Below are 18582 nucleotides of genomic sequence, written 5' to 3'. Positions count from 1 at the left end.
TTGGGCTTTTGAGGCTGCTGCCCAAACTGGTGTTACATACAGATGCCTTGGTTGAAGGGCCCAGGGAACTAAAATTTTGTTCTGAAATTGTCTCTTCTTGTATGAGTCCACTCAGGGGGTCCCTGTGGGCTGGCTTGGATTTCCTGCCTATTTCTTAGAAACGTTGCTTGAGTGAAAGTCACCACTGTTTGTCCCCTTTTCCTTTTCTGCTTCATAAGTAGTGCGTTTCCATCTCATGCCTATCTTGGTACTCTCAGGCTCTAATGATCTCAGGGGACCGATGAGGAAGTTGTAGGATATATGTGTTCAATCCTTTATAACCAGAAGACCCAGCACAGCAGAGACCTTGCGTGGCCACTTTGGCATGGACAGGCATGAACTTTCCAGGGAGCCATATGAAGGAATTGTCTGGCTAACGGATGCTGAGAACAACGGTTTAGAGCATTCCCCTTCTTTTTTCCATTTGCAGCACGTTTTATGAAGACTGGGCTTTTGTCATGGATGAAGAAAGGTCTAGCATGCTTCCCACCATGGCAGCTGGTAAGCTGGCCAGGGCCAGGGCCAGGGCCAGGGGCGGGAGGCAGGGGGTCCTCTGAAGCTTGGTGAGCAGAGGAGCTGCCTGAGAGTGGATGTGTAACTCCATGGGGTGCTGTGGGTTCTCCCGTCCCTCATTGAATGAAAGGGCCACTCATCACTCGCCACTATCCTTCCTTTAGTGGCAATGAACACTTGAGTCCATTTATCTAGAATTGTGATACCCTGGCTGGGAAAGCATGGGGTTGCGGGGTTTTGGTTGAGGCTTTGCAAGTGTGAGATAAAGATCCAGGGAACCGGAGCGGGGGTGGAAAGAGGAGACAAGTCTTAGCAACCTGGCTCTCCCTCCCTCTGGCAGGTGGCCTGAGGCAGATCTGGTGAGTTTTTTTACCATTACCTTCCTCTTCTGCCAGGTGGGAATCCTGATGGCACTGTAGTCAGCTTGATAGGGTTGTGAACGAATCAGATAAGAGAGTCAGTATCTGATTTGTCCTGGTGAAAGTCCTGCCTTGGTGCTAGTTGATGAAGTGTTAAATTGTCTAACGTTTGACTCTCACTCAAAGGGTGAATGCAACCCAAGTGGGTACCTTGCTTCTTTGTTCCAAATCCTTTGTGGCCTCCTCTTTCTCTCTTTCCTGAAAGTTTTCACTGAGTCCCACCTACGGAGTTACATTAGGCTTGTCCATTGATGAGGAAAAGTCAGATGACCATGATGTTGTACGTAGGCCGTAGGAGACCAGTGCACGTTTTTGCCTGAAGGTATAATGGACATGATATTGGTGCATGTTTTTTTTTCTTTTCATTGAAGGATAATTGCTTTACAGTGTTGTATTGGTTTCTGCCATATGACAGCAGGAATCAGCCATAATTTTATCTACCCTCTCTCTCTTGATTGGAGAAGGAAATGGCAACCCACTCCAGTATTCTTGCCTGGAGAATTCCATGGACAGAGGAGTCTGGTGGGCTCCAGTCCATGGGGTCGCAGAGAGCAGGACACGGCTGAGTGACTGTCACTCACTCACTCCCTCTCGATCCTCCATCCCCCCTCCTACCCCACTCCCCTAGGTCATCACAGAATGTTGGGCTGGGCTCCCTGTGTTGTATAGCAGCTTCCTGCTAATTACCTATTTTGCAAATAGTGTGTATATGTCATTTTTTGATTGCTTACCAAGCTGATTTTGGTGGGTGATGGTCTTTAATACTCTGTAAGAGAGGCTGTTGTCCCTCTTTTATAGATAAGGAAATTGAAGCTCAGAGAGGTCATGAATGGCTTGACCAAGGTCTCAGAGCTACTGAGTGGCCATGCTGGGGCTCAGCCCAGGCAGTCTGACCCCAGAACTTAAGCCTTCCCCTCCCCATGACTGACTTCTTATTTGCGTTTGTCTTCCTGACAAATAGGGGAAGACTTTGGAAGACTTAACTCCCATGATAGCGGTGTCTCCTGACCCCAGTTTTGTGGAAGTTGTTTGTTTTTTTTTAAGTCACCATTTGAGATGAGTGTGTAACCCTCTTATGTTCTCTAACGTCGCAGCGTGTTTATTGTGTTGAAAGTGTGACTGTTGAACAGCAAACACTCCAGACTTTTCCCTTTTTGGGGGGTAGGTCTGAACTCCATACTCTTCGCAATTAACATCGACAACAAGGACTTAAACGGGCAGAGTAAGTTTGCTCCCACCGTCTCGGACCTCTTGAAGGAATCCACGCAGAATGTGACCTCCTTGCTGAAGGAGTCCACGCAAGGAGTGAGCAGCCTTTTCAGGGAGATCACAGCATCCTCGGCAGTCTCCATCCTCAGCAGAGCTGAGCAGGAGACCGACCCCCTGCCCGTGGTGTCCAAGCACGTCAGTGCCGGTGAGAGAGGATGCGGGGACCGGGGTCAGGCGGGGTGACGGGTGGGGGCACCCAGGGAAGCGAAATCCGATGCACTGGTATTTTCAGCTCACATTTCTGTCTGTCTGTCTTACTCTTATTCACTCCGAAAGGGTGCTGAGAGGCTTCCTGGGACGTGAAGATGACAGGGTAGCCAAGCCAACAGCTCAGTCAGGGCAAGCCGAGAGGGAGGGCGTGATGGTCACGTGAAGCCAGAGGAGGTTGCCCTTCATTCCTTCATCCCGTCATCCATTCATTCGTTTAATCATCCTTCTGATCAGTGGGATGAAAGCCCAGCCTAGTGTGCTCTGGAGAATGTAGACTGTTGAGGGGGTGACGTTTAAGTGGAGGCCACGGAAAGAGAGGAGATGGTCGGTTTTGACTCTAGGCTCTGGGTAGGCAAAGGAAGTGGATTCAGTTCTGATTAATTTTGTAAGAAGTTTTACAGTGCCCCCTTGAACCTTCTGGCACATCCAGAATGTTGAAACAGCAAAATAGGAAATTTTGGGTATAAGGGCCTAAATCCCTGGTATTCTCAAATCCCTTAAATAAGGCAGTAATCATGGTCCACCCTTTGGAGTTATTAATGATGGGGAAGCTCAGAATTCTGTGAAGTCTTTAGTTTACATTGGCTTTATCTGTCTTGCCTTCTCCATTTTTTTTTAATTATTAAAAAACTTTTTTGGCTGTGCCTCAGGGCATGTGGGGTCTTAGTTCCTTGACCAGGGATTGAACCTGTGCCCCCTGCATTGGAAGTGCAGAGTCTTAACCACTGGACCACCAGGAGGGCCCACTCTCTCCTTGAGCAGAGACCTCATGCAAACGATATGGACTGTTGATGACTGTACCAGAGATGCTGGGATTTGTACACCCAAAGGAGTATCTTTTCCATCCATTTTGGGAACCCTGCTTTTGACATTGTCTCTAAGTTGCGATACACTGGTGGTGATGCATCCCCACGTCACACCTTAGTGGGTGGATCTGTCTTTTTGCAATTGGCTCCAAAGTGCTTCACACCCAAGGTTGGTGATTAAGATGAGTGAAGAAGTTGGCTCACCTAGGTGCTAGGCGCCAAGGCAGTTTTGACTTCTGTTTCCGTTTGTCTTTGCTGTGTAACAAACAGCTTCAAAATGTAGTAGCTTAAAACAGACAACCTCAATTTATTCCTTTTTTGTGAGTCTGTGGGTTGGCGGGATGGTTCTTCTGCTGGTTTCACCTGGGCTCCCTCATGGGGCTGCATTCAGCTGGTGACTGAGCTGGAAGGCCCAAGGTGGCCCCACTCACACATCTGGAGTTGGTGCTGGCTCTTGGCTGGGGCATCTCCGTTTCCCCTACGTTGGCCTCTCACCCTCCAGTAAGTTAGACTGGCTTCTTCTGTGGTAGTTTCAGGGCAGTATTCCATGAGGTAACGCCTGGGCTCTAGAACTCACACATTTGTTATTTCTGCCACATTCTGTTCTTAAAAGCAGAGCACTAAGCTGGCCTAGATTCAGGAGGGTGGAGAAATAGGCACCACCCATGATGGGAGCAGTCCTACTGAAAAGAGGCACCTTGCAGGGTTGGGAGGAATTGTGGCCGTTGAACAATCAGTTACAATCCCTAAACTGATTTTCTTGGTCTCATCTCCCAGCCATGAGAGTGTTTTCCAAAGTGAAAGGGTAAAAATCATTTCAGTAATGATTCATCTTTTGAATCAAAGTGCTTGGAAAGATTGCTTAGAAGGAGTGATTGTAATGTGTGCTCTGCGACATATTTCAAACCAGAAGTAGAGACCCGCATCCATTTTGCTCGGTTTCGCATAGACAGATTTTTTTTCTCCCCCTCCAAGGGTTGAAAAAAGGATCTGAGTTTATCTTCAGTTTATTTTTGAGTAGAATAGTAAGAGATTTTCCACAGTCTAGAGGCAGGATGAGTCGATCATCGCTTTTTCTTGCCTGCTTTTTCTTATCTCATATCTTTTGCCAGATGCCAAATGTAAAAGGGAGCGGAAGAAGAAAAAGAAGGTGACCAACATCATCTCGTTTGATGACGAGGAAGACGAGCAGAGCCCTGGGGATGTTTTTAAGAAGATCCCCGGGGCAGGGGAGAGCTCGGAGGAGAACTCTGACCGATCCTCGATCAATATCATGTCAGCCTTCGAAAGCCCCTTTGGGCCAAATTCTAACGGAAGTCAGGGCAGCAACTCTTGGAAAATCGATTCTCTGTCTCTAAACGGGGAGTTTGGGTACCAGAAGCTGGACGTGAAAAGCATCGATGATGAAGACGTGGACGAGAACGAGGACGATGTGTACGGGAGCATGCCAGGAAGGAAGCGCCCAGGCCACTCGGAGTCGCCAGAGAAGTAAGTTCCACCCGAGAGCTTCTACGGAAGGGTAGTAAGGGACGTCCCGGGTGGTCCAGCGGTTAAGACTTCACCTTCCAGTGCAGGAGGTGTGGGTTCGATCCTTGGTCAGGGAGCTGAGATCCCACATGCCCCAAGATCAAAAAACCAAAACATGCAAAACAGAAGCAATATTGTGAGAAATTCAATAAAGACTTTAAAAATGGTCCACATCTCAGAAATCTGCCTGCCAGCGCAGGTTACACGGGTTCGATCCCTGGCCTGGGAGGATTTCACATGGCTCGGAGCAGCTGAGCCCGTGTACCACAACTGCTGAACCTGCGCTCTGGAGCCCGAGAGCTGCTAGTTGCAGCTGAGCTGCTGGCTGCTGAGCCCGTGGGCTACAGCTACTAAAGCCCGCACACCCTAGAGCCTGTGCTCTGCCACAAGAGAAGCCATTGCAATGGGAAGCCCACGCACCACAACCAGAGACAGTAGAGAGTAGCCCCTACTTGCTACAACTAGAGAAAAAGCCCACGCAGCAATGAAGACCCAGCATAGCCAGATAAATAAGTTAAAGAAAGATCCACATTAAAAGAAAAAAACAAACCTTAAAAAATGTTAAAAAAACAAAAAAGGGTGGTACACAGGCTGCTGGCTCTTTCTGCAGTTTTGGGTGACGTTAGACTGCAAGTTTTTTATTTGTTTGCGGCATCTTTCATTATTCAGATCTTGATTTCGGGGGAAGGAGCATGAGTTTATGCCTGAGAACTAAGTGAAGGGAACATATATATTGTTGGATGGTACTTACTGCAGCATTGGTGTCAAGATGTATGACCTGAAATTCTTGCTTTGTGTTTAGGTCTTTCATTTTATTCCTTGAATTTTGCTCGCATGTCTTACTTGCCACCAGCCCAGGAAGTTCAGCAGAGAGGCAAGTTGTTCTAGAGAACAGTCTCCGGCTGGTAATTTCTGTGTTTATCTGCAGGGTAACTTGCCTGCACTTATCACCTTAACACATGAGCTATAGTATGTTTATACCTTCGAGAGGGGCTTGATGCAGGTGAACCTGTGAAGCAGAAAAGCAAAGTTAGGAGATTGAACCTTAGAATCTTGACAACCTGGGCTCTCATTTACTAGCTCCGTGGCTTAGTTTAGACTAGGACAGACGAGTTTCTTCACCTCCCAGAGCCTCAGGCCTCCCCTGAGATCTGAGAAAACAGCAGCACGTGCTTTGCAGAGTTGTCCAGTCACTGGGACCCTGTGTGTGACGCCTTGGGCATTGGTGCTGGCATGTCGAGAAAGACAGCCCCGCTGCTGTGGGGCTGTAACCGCTGTAGTCCTTGTTCTTACCCTTTTTAAAAAAATTCATTCATTCATTCTTGACTGCGCTGGGTCTTCATTACTGTGAGGGCTTTTCTCCAGTTGCAGAGAACGGGGACTGCTCTCACTTGCGGTGCACAGGCTTCTCATTGTGGTGCCTTCTCTTTTGCAAAGTGTGGGCTCTAGAGAGTGGGCTCTGTAGTTGTGATGCATGGGCTTAGCTGCCCCGTGGCTTGTGGAATCTTCCCGGACCAGGGATTGAACCCGTGTCGCCTGCATTGACAGGTGGACTTTTAACCACTGAACCACCAGGGAAGTCCTGCTCTTACTCTTGATGCTGAATCAACTAGTGACTTCTTCACCTGAGCTCTGGAGTGTGAAGTGCCACCCTAGTCATGGCTGTCTTCAAAACCGGCCCGCGAAAGTGTCCAGTGAAGAAGCCGAGACCCCACGGGGTGCCGAAGAGGCCAAGTGCGCCTCTAGTCCTAAGCTTGGCATCTCCACGTGTTAAGTCAGAGTGTTTTTTCTTTCTTGTGAGACTCTGCCTGTTTTTGTCTTTGATTTTTACTCTCATCCCCGTTCACGTGGATGCTCACGATAGTAGCATTGCCTCCATATCATCTAGGACAGGCCAGACGCCGAAGTCTGCAGACACACTGTATCCTAATACTTAGAGTAATCTCTGGGGGTTTGTGGGTGTCACCCCACTTGATGGATGAAAGAACCAGATTCTTTAATGCAGAGAGTTGAGATTTGTCAAAGCAATGGGCAAAACCAGGATTAAGGTTAGATTGCACTGGCTCCATTTTTCTTTCTGCCCAAGGTCTTTTCCTCCTGGGGAAGTCCCCCTGTGTCATTGTTCTTGCTCACTGGGTATGGATGATTTTGTACCTGGATCCAGTCTTGTGACCCATGCTGTTAGAGTTCTCCAGAGAAACAGAACCGGTAGTGTATGTGTGTGTGTTTCTGCATGTGTATGTATGTATGTATGTATCTACAGAGATTTACTTTAAGAATATGTATGTATGTATCTACAGAGATTTACTTTAAGAAGTTGGCTCATGCGATTGTGGAACTTGACAAGTCTAAAATCTGCAAGGTAGGCCTGCAAACTGGAGGCCCAGGGGAGGACTCCAGTTCGAATCTGAAGACAGTCTGCTGACAGAATTTCTTCTTCTTTGCGGGGAGAATGTATGTGTTTTTCCGCTGAGGCCTTTAACTGATTACGTGAGGCCCCCCTGACTTATGGAGGGTGATCTGCTTTACTCACACTCTTCTGACTTACATTTTAATCTCATCTAACCAAATGCCTTCACAGAGACATCAAGAATAACATTTGGTCAAATATTTTGGTACCGTGGCCTAGCCAAGTTGACACATAAAGTTAACCATCACACCTGCCTATGGTTCTTCCTCTGGGGCTTTTAGGAAATGCCATTTGCATTTTCTGTCACTCTAGGTAAGCACATCTCCGAGTTGCATCACTCCATGAGTTGGTTTTGTGGCCTCAGACAGTCGTTTCTCTTCCTGCTGGACCAGTGCCAGTGAGGGGAGGCCAGCTTGCGAGCTGGGGCAGCCACTGGCATTGTGATGTGTGAGACACAGAACAGAGCAGGCTGACCTTTACAGGCTCGGCCCTCCGAGGCCGCTGGGTCTCCTGTGGACTATGGACAGCCTGCTCCCTGGCATAAAGAGGGGATCTCAAGCCAACATCCCGCAGAGCATCTTGGGGAAAGAGCAGTGATGAGATGGCCTACTGAGTAATGCTTTGATTTTGCTTCTAAGCTAGATTCATGTGAAAGGTCTAGGAACCTGGAGGGGCCAGGACTTTAGACTTTAATAGTGTGGCCAGGTTTGTGGGAGGAAAGGGGCCAGGCCAGGAGATGCACGTGCTGGGTGGCAGCGGCCTCTGGCAAAGTCAAATGCTGTGATTTTTATTAATAGATGCACTGTTGGCCAAATATTGGGTTTACACCTCCATGTGCTGGCAATTAAGCCACTTCTTGGATGACTGAGGAAAGATCTTGTGCCTCCCACCTCAATATTTATAAGTGATTCAGTTCAGTTCAGTCGCTTAGTCATGTCCGACTCTTTGTGACCCCAGGGACTGCAGCACACCAGGCTTCCTTGTCCATCACCAACTCACAAAGCTTGCACAAACTCATGTCCATCGAGTCAGTGATGCCATCCAACCATCTCATCTTCTGTCGTCCCCTTCTCCTCCTGCCTTCAATCTTTCCCAGCATCAGGGTCTTTTCCAATGAGTCAGTTCTTTGCATCAGGTGGCCAAAGTATTGGAGCTTCAGCTTCAGCATCAGTCCTTCAGTGAATATTCAGGACTGATTTCCTTTAGGATTGACTGGTTTGATCTCCTTGCAGTCCAAGGAACTCTCTTCTCCAACACCACAGTTCAAAAGCATCAGTTCTTCAGTGCTTAGCTTTCTTTATAGTCTAACTCTTACATCCATACATGACTGCTGGAAAAACCACAGCTTTGACTAGATGGACCTTTGTAGGCAAAGTAATGTCTCTGCTGTCTAGATTAGTCATAGCTTTTCCTCCAGGGAGCAAGTGTCTTTTAATTTCATGGCTGCAGTCACCATCTTTAGTGATTTTGGAGCCTGAGAAATAAAGTCTGTCACCTTTTCCATTGTTTCCCCATCTATTTGTCACGAAGTGATGGGACCGGATGCCATGGTCTTTGTTTTTTAAATGTTGAGTTTTAAGCCAACTTTTTCAGTCTCCTCTTTCCCTTTCATCAAGAGGCTCTTTAGTTCTTCTTTGCTTTCCTGCTGTAAGGGTGGTGTCAACTGCATATCTGAGGTTACTAATATTTCTCCCACCAAATATCTTGATTCTAGCTTGTGCTTCATCCATCCCGGCATTTCACATGGTGTACTCTGCATATAAGTTAAACAAGCAGGGTGACAATATAAAGACTTGACGTACTCCTTTCCTGATTTGGAACCAGTCCGTTGTTCCATGTCCGGTTCTAACTGTTGCTTCTTGACCTGCATACAGATTTCTCAGGAGGCAGATAAGGTGGTCTGGTATTCCCATCTCTTGAAGAATTTTCCACAGTTTGTTGTGATCCACACAGTCAAAGGCTTTGGCATAGTCAATAAAGCAGAAAGTAGATGTTTTACTGGAACTCTCTTATTTTTTCTATGATCCAACAGATGTTGGCGATTTGATTTCTGGTTCCTCTGCCTTTTCTAAATCCAGCTTGGACATCTGGAAGTTCATGGTTCACATACTGTTGAAGCCTGGCTTAGAGAATTTTGAGCATTGCTTTGCTAGCGTGTGAGATGAGTGCAATTGTGCAGTAGTTTGAGCATTCTTTGACATTGTCCTTCTTTGGGATTGGAATGAAAACTGACCTTTTCCAGTCCTGTGGCCAGTGCTGAGTTTTCCAAATTTGCTGACATATTGAGTACAGCACTTTCACAGCATCATCTTCTAGGATTTGAAATAGCTCAACTGGAATTCTGTCATCTCCACTAGCTTTGTTCATAGTGATACTTCCTAAGGCCCACTTGACTTCACATTCCAGGATGTCTGGCTCTAGGTGAGTGATCACACCATTGTGGTTATCTGGATCATGAGGATCTTTTTTGTACAGTTCTTCTCTGTATTCTTGCCATCTCTTCTTAATATCTTATGCTTTTCTTAGGTGCATACCATTTCTGTCCTTTATTGTGCCTATCTTTGCATTAAATGTTCCCTTGGTATCTCTAATTTTCTTGAAGAGATCTCTAGTCTTTCCCATTCTGTTGTTTTCCTCTATTTCTTTGGATTGATCACCGAGGAAGGCTTTCTTATCTCTCCTTGCTATTCTTTGGAACTCTGCATTCATGTGGGTATATCTTTCCTTTTCTCCTTGCTTTTCACTTCTCTTCTTTACTCAGCTGTTTTTAAGGCCCCCTCAGACAACCGTTTTGCCTTTTTGCATTTGTTTTTCTTGGGGATGGTGTTGATCACTGCCTCCTGTACAATGTCACGAACCTCCATCCTTAGTTCTTCAGGCACTCTATCAGATCTAATCCCTTGAATCCATTTGTCACTTCTACTGTATAATCGTAAGGGATTTGATTTAGGTGGATTTGATTTATAAGTGGTAGCTTTTCTTTTTTTTGACTGTGCTGCGTGGCATTTGGGATCCTTGACCAGGGACCAAACCCATGCCCCCTGCAGTGGAAGCATAGAGTCTTAGACACTGTACTGCCAGGGAAGCCCCTGATTATTTTTCTTAGAAAAGAATAACATCTTTATTATACAAAGGGAGTTTCCTGTCACTTTATATGTGCACTATGAAACAACAGGGAAGTGGGGTGAAAACATAAATCGAAAAGAATTATGAACCTGAAAAAAGTTGCATTTAATAGCAACTAAGCAAACACATAGTGAAACCAGACACTGCACTTTGCCATCATCTTCATCAAGTTTGAAGAAGAGAAATAGGTGGAGGGCGGACCTGGGTGAGCGCCCTGTCAGGACGGCTGAGTCTCAGTGCTCAGAATCTTCCAGACACATAGTCGACGTTAACACGTATAAAGATCAGGCGAGGCTGTCGCTCGCATCGTCCTGACAGAGCGTTGGCCACGTGCACGGCCTCTGGGGAGAACAGTGTGACACGTCAGGAGCCTTAAAAATGTTCTGTTGTTCAGTCGCTCAGTTGTGTCCGACTCTCTGCGACCCCATGGACCACAGCACTCCAGGCTTCCCTGTCCTTCATTATCTCCCGGAGTTTGCGCAGACTCACGTTCATCAAGTCGGTGATGCCATCCAACCGTCTCATCGTCTGTCGTCCCCTTCTCCTCTAGCCCTCAGTGTTTAGTCCCCTTGATTTAGTAATTCCGCTGCCAGGAAGCTGTGTTGAGGACAGGTCTCAGGACAAAGGTTGTTGCCTCCAGATGACTGTGCTGATTTAGAGACAGTGCAGTGGACCTGACCCAAAGGTACTGCCCATGGAGGAACCATTCACAGTGAACAGCGGAGTATTTCATAGTTCAAATCTTAAATCTTAATGTTCAGGATCTTAAACATCTTAAATGACATCTGAGAGTATCCACATAGTGTGAGGATGAACTTATATAGTGAATGAAAAAAGGAAATTATAAAAACCTACACTTAGTTGGGTCACAACCTCTTAAAGAGAAGTATGCAAGTCAAGAAAAAGTCACTGAAGCGATTGTGTCCATGTCAGTCATGTTTTGGATAACGTGGCTTTGGGTATGTTATTTTCCCCCTCCTCTTTGGGCTTCCCTGCTGGCTCAGACAGTAAAGAATCTGCCTGCAATGCAGGAGACCTGGGTTCCATCCCTGGGTCAGGAAGATCCCCTGGAGAAGGGAATGGCAACCCACTCCAGTACTCTTGCCTGAAGGATCACTTGGACAGAAGAGCCTGGTGGTCTGTCGTCTCTCCGGTCATAAAGGGTCAGACACGACTAAGCAATACTACCCTCCTCTTTGTGGCATTTTCTAGGTTTTTTTTTTTAAAGTATCTTCTCTAATGAAAAGCAACACCATTCTGGTGTTGGCACCGCACTCTGAATTGGACTCTGCCTCAGGAATGACCTCAGTGTAACCCCTTTCTGGGATGGGGGTCCCTTGCCCACTTTTACGTGGATCCGAACCTCAGCAGGTGGGGCCTGACTTCTCCTTGCGCTCTGCGCGTGTTGTCGGAAAGTGGCAAGATGTAAGTCCCCTTAGAAAGAGCAGAGTAGCATGGAAACATACACATTACCATATATAAGTGAGGCAGCCAGTGGGAATTTGCTGCTTGGTGACAGCCTAGGGGGTGAGATGCAGTGGGAGGTGGGAGGATCAAGAGGGAGGGGACATATTTGTATTACCTGTGGCTGCTTCATGTCGATGTGTGGCAGAAACCAGCACAACATTGTAAAGCCGTCATCCTCCTATTAAAAATAGATTAGTTAAAAAAATTACGGAAGTAAAAATTCAACAACAATGAAAAGAAACAGCAGGAAATCCCACCCACCTGGAGCTGGTACAGCGGCCAGGAAAGGACTGTGGTTTTGCAGCTGTGTCCCGAGGGGCACCCTGCCCGCCTCTGGGCGTCTGTCTGGGAGTCCCCCTGGTTGCCAGCTGCTGGAGTGGAGCCCCGGGCAGGCAGGCAGTTCTTTACAGATTGTAGAGGCAGAGCCACGTTCACCCCAGCACCCAGCTCTGCTGCGGCGCACACAGGTGGGGGCGCTTCCCCTCCCATGCCCCACGGTGTGTGTCACCTGCAGGCCTCAGTCACAGAGCTGGCAAAAGTCTGTTAAGGTCACTTCTCCCTGTGTGTCTGGCTAAGTGTCACATGTGTGACCAGGAGCTCCAGAGGACTCAAAGGAGAATGACCCTGATGGCACCGTGGTTAAGAATCTGCCTGCCAAAATAAATGACCCAATCAGAAAATGGGCCAAAGATCTAAACAGACATTTCTCCAAAGAAGACATACAGATGGCTAGCAAACACATGAAAACATGCTCAACATCACTCATTATCGGAGAAATGCAAATCAAAACCACAATGAGGTACCATTACACGCCAGTCAGGATGGCTGCTATCCAAAAGTCTACAAGCAATACTGGAGAGGGTGTGGAGAAAAAGGGAACCCTCTTAGACTGTTGGTGGGAATGCAAACTAGTACAGCCGCTGTGGAGAACAGTGTGGAGATTTCTTAAAAATCTGGAAATAGAACTGCCATATGACCCAGCAATCCCACTCCTGGGCATACACACCAAGGAAACCAGATCTGAAAGAGACACGTGCACCCCAATGTTCATCGCAGCACTGTTTATAATAGCCAGGACATGGAAGCAACCTAGATGCCCATCAGCAGACGAATGGATAAGGAAGCTGTGGTACATATACACCATGGAATATTACTCAGCCATTAAAAAGAATTCATTTGAATCAGTTCTAATGAGATGGATGAAACTGGAGCCCATTATACAGAGTGAAGTAAGCCAGAAAGATAAACACCAATACAGTATACTAACACATATATATGGAATTTAGAAAGATGGTAACGATAACCCTATATGCAAGACAGAAAAACAGACACAGATGTATAGAACAGACTTTTGGACTCTATAGGAGAAGGCGAGGGTGGGATGATCTGAGAGAACAGCATCGAAACATGTATATTATCAAGTGTGAAACAGATCGCCAGTCCAGGTTGGATGCATGAGACAAGTGCTCGGGGCTGGTGCACTGGGATGACCCAGAGGGATGGGATGGGGAAGGAGGTGGGAGGGGGGTTCAGGATGGGGAACAATGTAGATCCATGGCTGATTCATACCAATGTATGGCAAAAACCACTACAATATTGTAAAGTAATTAGCCTCCAGCTAATAAAAATAAATGAAAAAAAAAAATCCGCCTGCCAATGCGGGGGACACAGGTTCAGTCCCTGGTCCAGGAAGATCCCACACGCTGTGGAGCAACTAAGCCCCGTGCCCTGCAGCTGCTGAAACCCGAGTGCCCTGGAGCCCATGCTCTGCAGCGAGAAGCCACCATGATGAGAAGCCCGTGCCCCTCAGTGAAGCGTAGCCCCCACTTGCCGCAGCTAGAGAAAGCCCGCACATAGCAATGAAGACCCAGTGTAGCCATAAATAAATAACATTTTTAAAAAGTTAAAGAAAAGAGCTGGCAAACTAGCCTGCTGGCCAAATCTGTCCCCAGACCAAGAATGGCTGTTATATTTTTAAAAGCTTTGTAAACCAATCAAAAAAAAAAGAAAAACTCAACAAAGAAGTATACTGGACGAGACGGTTAGATAGCATCACCGCCTCAGTGGACATGAATTTGAGCCAACTCCAGGGGATGGTGAAGGACAGGGGAGCCTGGCATGCTGCAGTCCATGGGGTTGCAAAGAATTGGACACGACTTAGCTACTGAACAGCCACAATGGCCACATAGTCTAAAGTATTGACTGTCTGATCCTTTAAAAAAAAAAAACTTTGTTAATCCCTGCTCCATATGAAAGAAATACATGCATTGTGTAAATAATGGGCAGTGGCCAGGAGACTCATAGTAACTGGATCTGGAAGACCTGGGCTGAATTCTACCAGCCTTGGTCCTGGCCAGGTGATGGACAAGTCGCCTGATCTCATAGAGTTGTTTTCGTCCCCTACTTTCCCCTCCCCTTCTTCTCCTTTTCCTTTCTCCTCCTGCTCCTCCTCTCTGCCTCCCTCCCTCCATTAAATAGCCATGACTATGATCTGCTGTGGTCTTTTTACATCTGATTTACAACATGAGTTTATAAACCTTCAAGTCCCTCACAGATGCATCCTGGTATTTATCAGTGTCCGCTTCTTGCCCAGAAGCAGATGCTGCAGTGGGCAGATACTTTCTCAAACCCGTGTAACTGAACCAGCCTGGCGTCACAAAGGTCTAACAGGCTAGTTTGGCACGTGGTGGGTGAGGTGACACTGTAACAGATCACATGAGCCTGGTTAACATTCGAGCTGACCCCCTTTCTTGGAAGTGGCCCAGACATGGTTTGGTCTGGTTCTGTCCTTTTTACTCTTGAGGGTTTGAGAACCAGTGAGGCAGACGGACTCTGGCTCAAGCTTATTGCAGAACCCAGAGCCCGCGGGGCCTCCTCTCGCTTCAGCCTTGGCACATATCACCTCTCCTCTTCCATCCTTGTTCCCCCTTCCACCTCCCCGTGTGGCCCCAGCGCATCCCTCCCCACTCACTTCAAACCTGCCTTCTTCACAGAATCCTTCTACCACCTTTCCGACCAGCCCCATGAACCTGAGCTGCCGTTTCTCACTTTCTTTTGGGATCATATGTTTCATGTTGGGCTTCCCGGGTGGTGCTAGTGGTAAAGAATCCGCTTGCCAATGCAGGAGATGTAAGAGACACGGGTTCGATCCCTGGGTTGGGAAGATCCCTCTGGAGAACGGTATGGCAACCCACTCCAGTATTCTTGCCTGGACAATCCCATGGACAGGGGAGCCTGGTGGACTACAGTCCATGGCGTCACAGAGTTGTACACGACTGAAGTGACTTAGCGCATACGCACATACTCCATATCTGCCACCCCCCAGCAGACTGTAAGCTCCATGAGGGCAGGATGGATCTTGTTGGCTGGCTCTCTGCCAGCACAGAGTGTGTGTGTGTGTGTGTGTGTGTGTACGCACACGCATGCATGCATGTGTGTGTTCACTGCCTGGCAGGTAGGAGGGGCTCAGTACATAGGGGCTAAAGGAGCGAGCGCAGGCGGTCCGGCTCCCGGCTCCCGCCCGGGCCTCCCCGTGTTCTCAGCCCCCTCCTGGCCTGGCTGGCTCCCCGGGAGGCTGGGTGGGGCCCTGACCCGCAGCTCTGTTCTCTCCCCCAGGCCGCGGGACGGGGGCGCCTGCCTCTCCCAGATGCACGGCTGGGCCCCGCTGCAGGTGCTGCACGGCCACGCCGAGGTGCTCTTCCCGGTCAGCGGCGTGGGCTCCTACGGGCCTGCAGGTGGGTGTCCCCGGTTCCTCCCTGCCGCCTGCAGGGCCGTGGCCGGACCAGCGGCAGGAGGGGCCGGATCGGGGGTCACGTCTGCGGGGCGGGGGGGGGGGCGCGGGAGGCCGGGGCTCAGGGCAGGCGGCCCCGCCAGCAGGGGAGCCCCAGTGGCTTCGGCTTGACTCCTCGCTGAATGAACCAGGGTATTTTGCGGTGCTCTCGGCTGAGTGGGTGTTGGCACGTCACCCAGGAGCCCCCAGGCCCGCTTCCTTTCTTGGCAGCGATCTGTTGACCTTGGTGGCGTACAAACGGTGACCATTATTTTTGCCTCAGGAGGAAGGAGAAGGTCAGAACCCGTAGCTCTAAAGGCCCTCCCACCCTCGACAGCTGAGGGCTTGGAGGTCAGGGAGTAAGCTTGGCGAAAAGTGGGCAAGCCTTCCTGGCCCATTCCTTGTGACGGCAGGCGCGCACGTGGTTTGTTACTACTTTCTTTAGCTAGAGCAGGTCGTGGTGGGAGGTGTCGGGGTGAGGGTGGGAGCTGTGGCTGAGCCCGGAGCTCCCGGCGGGGCGGGTGTGCGTGGCGCCCGGCAGAGCGGAGCACTGGGCCGCTCTCGGTGCCCCCGCAGGACCACCGTGTCGGTGAGGCCTCCCCGTACCCGCCGTGTGGGTGCCCCTCTCACCTCGTGGGCCCAGGTTTAGGAAGCCGTGGACGGTTGTGGACGGGGGCCCACCGGTTGCTCAGGAAGCTGTTGACATTCGGAGCCGGATGCCAGACGGTTGTCCTGGCGCTGCGTGAGGAGCAGAAAGCCCCTCAGTCTAGCTCGGGCAGGACTGGCCCGTTCCCGGGTGCGGTCGGGGCTGGGGGGCGCGGTGGTCACTTCGAAGGTGCAGGCGGTGTTGCTGGTCTGAGTGGCCGCCGTCCGCCAGGCTGGTCTCCTCTCTGGGGAAGCGCGGACCGCGGCGGGGAACGCACAGTGCTCAGTCTGGGCTAGCTCAGTCTCTCCTGACTGCAGCCCTCGAGGGAGGGGAGTCACGGTTCAGACGTGGGGCGGAGGCCCCCCAAGGGGGTCTGAGGGGAGAGGCCGGGCACACAGGAGGGCCCAGGCAGGCTCCCCGCTGGCTTTGTCCCAGTGGGGTGACAGGGGCATCCTGTGGGCGCCGGAGGCAGAAACCCGGGGGTGGAGGGTCCCGGCCCGGCCTGCAGCCCTCCTGGCCCTGCGCCCCGCCTTCCTGGTGGGGGCTGCCCCCCTCCTCTCCCCCTCCCATCCGGTCTGTACTTGACTGAGGTGCCGACACCCTGCCCCGGCCGCGTCTCCTGTACCAGCCAGAGCTTCTGTCTGGGTCTCGGGTGAAGCCTGGGGCAGGCCGGTCTGGGAGCCCCTGCCCTCCTTCCGCACGGGTGACCAGCCGGGGTCCGAGCCCCCCAGGCTGCGGACGTGGTCCCCTCGCCCTTGCCCGCGCAGGGGCAGTGCAGACTTGGGTGGAGTGTCTGCGAAGTGGGGCTGGCCGGCAGGGAGTAGGTGGTCCTCACGTGCGTCTAGGACCCCTGGAGGGTTTCCAGGGCTCATTCACAGCATCCTTGGGGTCCACGCCCCTTATTCTACCCCCACCGACGGGCCTTTTGGCCGGTCGTGAACTGTCGCTGGGCTGGCGTGTCCAGCTGCCCCCAGGCCTTGGCTGTGTGCTCTTCACTTTGGGGTTCTGGCCAGCCTCTGGGATCCTTGTTGGCAGGTGTCCCCCGACCTGGCGGGTTTCTCTCAGTCCCTCCTCACACTGTCAGCCTCTCAGACCCAGAGGCTCCATCTTGTCCCTGGTGAGTGGACCCCGACCTCCTCACCAGGGATGCTGGGTGTGAGCCTGTCCACCAGCTTTTTAATTTACTACAGTAACGAAGCTGCCGGGAGTCTTGGAAGCTTGTGACAGCCTGAGGGGCAAACCCACTGTTGGTGGGGACATTGCACGGGAAAGTGTGTTATTCTCAGGCTGCTTAAAGACGCTAGAGTCAGAGCTGGAGGAGCCATGACCTGGCGGGCATGCCACTCACAGCAGATCCCGGCTCTGTGTAGCTCAGGAAACTCAGTGCTCTGTGGTGACCCAAAGGGGAAAGAAATTCAAAAAAGAGGGAATATACATATTCACTTGTGTTAGTAGAAGCTAACACAACATTGTAAAGCAACTATACTCTAATATAAATTAAGAAAAATAAGAGGTGGGAGTGAGTGGAGTAACTTCATGAGGACAGCAGGCGGAAGGAAAAGGGAGAGGATCCTTCTCCTCTTAGGATTCCCTTTTCAACCCCTTAAGAGCGGGGAATCTTGAGCAGAACTAGGTGAAAACGGAGGAGGTCACAGGACAGATGGCTTAGGGGGCGAGACGAGCTCCCTCCTGTCCTCCTGTCCCCCTGTCCCGATCTAGGTGTGGCTGGGGGCCTTGACGCCGGGAGTTTGTCTGGCGTGCAGGTGTTCTCCTGAGTGACATTGGCCTTGATGTCCCCCAGGGGCACGGATTTTGCACTTTTTCCTGGAGAGAGACATGAGCAGCAGCCAGTGCATCTGTGGTCTGTGCTGCCTCTTGCCTGCTGTTGGTCGAGATGACTTACGGCCTCGCTTCTTCCAGATGTCTTTCTCGCGTGGTGCAGGGCTCTTGAGAGAGGGGCAGTCACGCGGTTGTGACAGGTGGACGCTGCTGCCCCCGCGTGGCCGTCTCCAGATGCCGCAGGCGGGAGCCCTTCTGTCTAACAGCTGATGTATTATTGTTCCCTGGTTCTGAGGTTGTCTCTGGACATGGACTTCATGCATAATTTCAGGTGGCTCAAGATCAGAAAGGTTAATAAATAAAGGCATAGGGAATGTAGTCAGTGCTGTCGTAATAACCGTGGGTGACAGACAGTTGCTGGATCTATTGCGGTGATCAATAGGTAATGTAATCAGTTTCTAATATAAATGCTGGATCGCTCTGCTATACACCTGAAACTGATAAGAGTATTGTGTGGGAGCCACACTTCAGTGAAGGGAAAAAAAGCCGAAGTGGGAGAACAGGGCCTCCAGCCAGTGACTGATGCCAAGTCTGAGATGACG

At 50.0% G+C, this 18582-nt stretch overlaps 1 protein-coding gene across 6 annotated transcripts in view; it reads left to right on the top strand.

Moving 5' to 3' along the window:
- Positions 1–18582, top strand: part of SNX29 (sorting nexin 29) — a 579583-nt gene that overhangs the window by 71119 nt on the left and 489882 nt on the right. For all 6 annotated transcript variants that reach the window (XR_006267027.1, XM_043455630.1, XM_043455631.1 and 3 more), the window contains 4 exons: positions 470–540; positions 2137–2385; positions 4369–4744; positions 15402–15520. Coding sequence is in view for 5 of the 6 variants with exons in the window: in XM_043455630.1 (XP_043311565.1) it covers positions 470–540; positions 2137–2385; positions 4369–4744; positions 15402–15520 (815 nt within the window). In the remaining variant the exon portion in view is untranslated. The remainder of the gene's footprint in view (positions 1–469; positions 541–2136; positions 2386–4368; positions 4745–15401; positions 15521–18582) is intronic.

Source organism: Cervus canadensis, chromosome 32 (genome assembly GCF_019320065.1).
Source record: "Cervus canadensis isolate Bull #8, Minnesota chromosome 32, ASM1932006v1, whole genome shotgun sequence".
Taxonomy (NCBI): Eukaryota; Metazoa; Chordata; class Mammalia; order Artiodactyla; family Cervidae; genus Cervus; species Cervus canadensis.
This window is presented reverse-complemented; position numbering and strand designations above follow the sequence as displayed.